At 31.2% G+C, this 4,286-nt stretch overlaps 1 protein-coding gene across 1 annotated transcript; it reads right to left on the reverse strand.

The window, feature by feature from the left end:
• Positions 1-3,354, reverse strand: LOC112528967 (B3 domain-containing protein At2g36080-like). The gene is made up of 3 exons (XM_025140044.1): positions 2,658-3,354; positions 2,027-2,244; positions 1-476 (listed from the first exon to the last, which is right to left on the reverse strand). The coding sequence occupies exons 1-3, from the start codon at positions 3,352-3,354 to the stop codon at positions 432-434; spliced, it is 960 nt and encodes a 319-aa protein (XP_024995812.1). The 3' UTR covers positions 1-431.
• Positions 3,355-4,286: the final 932 nt, after the last annotated feature.

The following is a 4,286-nucleotide window of genomic DNA, read 5'->3' on the forward strand; positions in this document are numbered from 1 at the left end:
GAAGGAAGTTAGTAGCACTGGTTTCATCCATATTGCAGCAGAGGGCAGAATGGTACTATCACCAAGTACTAGAACGCAGCAAAAATCTATCATACAGAATCACAACAGTTGCCCAATACCAAAAGTGGGTCCCATCATACACCTCTATTTCCCTTTCTACCCTTCACTTTTTTTTTCCTTTCCTTTTTCTTAATTTTTCTATTTTCTCTTCAAACGAATGCTTCTTTCCCGATTCCAGCCTCCATCCCTTAATCTCGTTGTCTCCGAATCTCGCTTCCATGGGTTTTTATATACTATTAATTAATTATTTCTGGTTTTGGGGGCGTTAATGTTGTTATTAAGGATTCTTCCTTTAATTTGTTGTGGGACAACAGCAACCGTAGCAGCAACATCCAGTAGGAAATAAATTTGATGTCACATTCCTCAGATCTTTATCCTTGGTGTTGCTGGTTCCTCATCTGGCTGAAATTGATGTTCTGTTACAGTACGTATTACCCATAATTAATTAATCAATTCAATTAATAATATGTTTTTTATATTGTAATATTCTAACACCATTAATGAAGAATTATATGAAAACATCTTTTCTGTTAATCGTGCGTGTCTAAATTAGGTTGTACATACCTCCCTAGTTTTATAAGATCTCGAAAAACAATCACGAAAATTCCAAGCGGTACTGAAAGGACCAGTGACTTTTTTTCTTAATAAATCTTTCTTGTTAAACACGTAACATATTTTTTTTAGATTAACCTGGATATCCAACCCGCTATGTGAGCCGACTAATCCCAAAGCAACCACCTGCTTTGCAGATAGCCCGAAGTCTTCGCATTTGAACCTCCGTGGCCACAAGGGATTTTTATTTCACTCTGGATTTGAACTTGGAACCTCCTGATACTTTTGACCTTTGAAGTCAAGCTCAAACCAATCAGGCACCACCCTTGTGGTTAAATTTTTAGTGTAATGTAAATGAAGGTTAGTTAGAGAATAACCAAAATGAATCGGATTGGATCAGATTGGATTCGGTTTCATTTGGTTTATAATTAATTGATGTATTAATATAAAGTCAAAATATTGGACCACATTCCCAGATTCATTTCAAATCTTTGTCATTCAGCCCACAATTTAATTTGCCTTCCCACCATTCCTCACTTTTTCAACAAGTTTGCTTCCATCAAAGGACATGTATTAATTAATTATTATTCAAAGGATATATGTAAATTTCGTACTACTTATAGATTTTTATTATTTAAAATTATTAAATTAAAATGTAATTAAAAATCATAAAAAGATTGTGTGCATATATTAAACCTTGGAAATATGCATGTACTTAGGTTAATTAATCAAAAAGTGGGGGAGGTTTGACCGGTCCAAATTAAATTATAAGTATGATTACGATTAATTAATTACATGAAAATATATGTTTCATTAGAGGAGGCAGCAAAATCATTCGCCCACATCTTTCAACTTAATTTATTATTATATACAAAAATTAACTGGAATATTTTTAATTTTTTAAAATCGAAAATGAAAAAAATAAAAAGTTTATTTAAAATATAAATTATCATTTTTTGAACATTGAAGTCCAGCAAAACAACACATGGAGTATTTAATATTCGTAAAGATAATGCTATAAAAAATAATTAAATTAGGAATCTTATTTTTCAATATTATTTAAAAATGATTAAAATCATAAAAAGGTTAAGTTTTGATTTTATAAAATAAAAAAAAAGTTGGTGGAAGTATATAGTAGTTACACTATTAATCATATCTGACTAAATGTAACGTAACTATTTCCCGAAATGATTATAATTTAGATTTTTTAAAGACAAATTAATTCAATCGTATCTTTGGATATATCTTGTTTATTGAATTAGTACAAAATAAGCATAAAATTAATCAACCCTTTTTCCCTTAAAAATATGTAATCATATCTAATTTCTTTTAATAATTAATTAACAAACCAATTTATATATGGTTGAAAATAATTAATTAATAATAAATGGGGAAATTAATGAAACGTGCTTACCATATCCTGATTCTGATTGAGATTGAGATTGTTGTGATATTGGTAGTGGGGTTGACCACCAGCACCACCACCCCCCTGGTGACTCGAACCATCTGGGGTGGATGGCTCACATTCATCTGGGCATTCAAGGTTCACACCAAACAGTCTTACCCTTCTTGGGTTCCCACTTGCAGCCACCATATCTCTTTGCTTCTTTTCCACATTATCATTTATACCTCCTGCTCCTGCATTTCCATTATTAAATTATATATATATATATATATATATTATATATATCAATATTTTATTCATTATATAATAATATATGTAATTTCTAGATCAAACCCAAACAAAATATCTACTTTGAACAATTTCCTAAATTATAAAATATATGAAAATACATATATATTTGGAAATTAAATAAAAAATGTTGAATTTTGTGAATACAGAATTATATAATTTAAGTAAAGATAGATGAAATTAATTTAGGTAATGAAATGCAGATATTTGTTGAAAAGGGGGAGTAGTAAATTATGTGATGAACTCCAAAAATATTGGTGGGGAAGTGTGACGATTCATAATTAATGTGCAAATGTACACGTATATATATATATGTATATAATATATATATATATATATATATATATAATACCTGCATGAAGACAGTCAGGTTTATATGGATGAGGAAGAGATAGAGGTAGGTGGTGAGAAGGATAATTATAGTGCGCATTATAGAACCCACTGGTGGTCCACCCAGCACCACCACCGCCGCCGCCGCCGCCGCCGGTTGGCTGAGCTACCGGCACGCTATCTAGCATCGGCATGGCAGCAGGCCTCCGTCTCCACCCGATAAACAGTCTGTCACAATCGAACCTATGACGTTCAAACAAAACGACGTCACCGGCATCTAAACGCTTTTCCTTTACGAAACGGCTCCAGCCTTTGGTCAACACGTAGCTTTGACTGCTGTTCCAATACGAGTAGCGGAAACGCCACGGCTTTCCGGTCTCATCCTCGAAACTCAGCAGCAAGCCTTTCTGTTGGTCGACGGCCGGCGCGGAATCTCCGCCGCCGAGAGGGAAGTATTTCTCGGCGTGTTGTTTGGGAATGACGAGACGGTTGAGTTTGCCGACGTCGCTGGGAGTTAATGGTTTCTCGAACATGGGTTGTTTGCAATTGGAATCTTGTGGTTGATTATCGTCGTAATGGGGGTTTAGGTTGAAATTGAAGGCGGTGGGGGGTGGGTGAGGATGGTGGTCGATTGGAAATTTGGGGGAGGAGTCCATAATAGGGTATGGATACCAGAGTGTTTCTGGTAGGTGATTAGAAGATAAATGAGTAAGGGACATATGTGTGTGTGGGGCAGTGAGAGAGGAATAGAAATAGAGGCGTGAGGAATATGGTTTTTGATGTGGAAACTATTTGAGATATGTATATGTAGCTGAGACTTGAGAGAGAGGGGGCGGTGGGGTGTGGGCCTTGTGGGCGTAGGGGTGGGATTTTTTCATATATATATATATATAGGATAGATAGAAATTAGAATATGGATATCTTTGTTGTCACGTTAATAAGTTTAATGAGACTTACAGTTTATTTAATTAGTTATAGATGACTATTTGATAGTGATTTAAGTTATGTATGATAAACTAGTTGATAAATAAATCATATTTGACAAAACTATTTGATGAAATTGTAAATAAACACAAAAGTTATTTTGAAAAATTAATCGGTTATAATATTTCAAACTATAATTAAAACATATATATAATATAAGTAATACAAATAAGTTGGTAAAAAATTTAAAAATATAATATATTGATTAACAAAATTTTAAATTGATTATTATATATATATAATTTATTATAAAATATTTAATAAAAACTTTTAAAAAAATTTATGCTTTAAGTAAATTATACGTAAATACAACCTACTAAAGTTTTCATGTTGAATTTGTGTAATTGACTACAAATATACATAATTAAATAGAGGATAACATCTCATTTAAATATAAAAATATAAAATGTAATTAGAATAATCATTAAGTTCTAACAAAATACTTAATTATTATCTTTGTAAAAAATTATATTATTAAACAAAAAATTAAAAAATAAATTAAAGAAATATACAAAAAATGAAAAATTTTAAGTAGTTAATTTGTTGTTAATATCAATATTTTTTTTTCAAAATTTTATGATATTTTCATATTTATATTTATTCAAAAATAAAATCATTATCACTTTCTTAAAACCACATAAAATCGTATTATAATATTGATTGAAAC

Source organism: Cynara cardunculus (assembly GCF_001531365.2).
Source record: "Cynara cardunculus var. scolymus isolate 2C chromosome LG 1, CcrdV1, whole genome shotgun sequence".
Taxonomy (NCBI): domain Eukaryota; kingdom Viridiplantae; phylum Streptophyta; class Magnoliopsida; order Asterales; family Asteraceae; genus Cynara; species Cynara cardunculus.

Bases quoted from the DNA above. Each gene is read 5' to 3' on its own strand.
- LOC112528967 (XM_025140044.1), bottom strand. From the start codon at position 3,354: ATGTCCCTTACTCATTTATCTTCTAATCACCTACCAGAAACACTCTGG. The intron at 2,245-2,657 runs GTATTATATATA...ATGCAGGAGCAG, and splicing joins ACCTGACTGTCTTCATGCAG to GAGGTATAAATGATAATGTG. The intron at 477-2,026 runs GTAAGCACGTTT...GTACTGTAACAG, and splicing joins TCAATCAGAATCAGGATATG to AACATCAATTTCAGCCAGAT.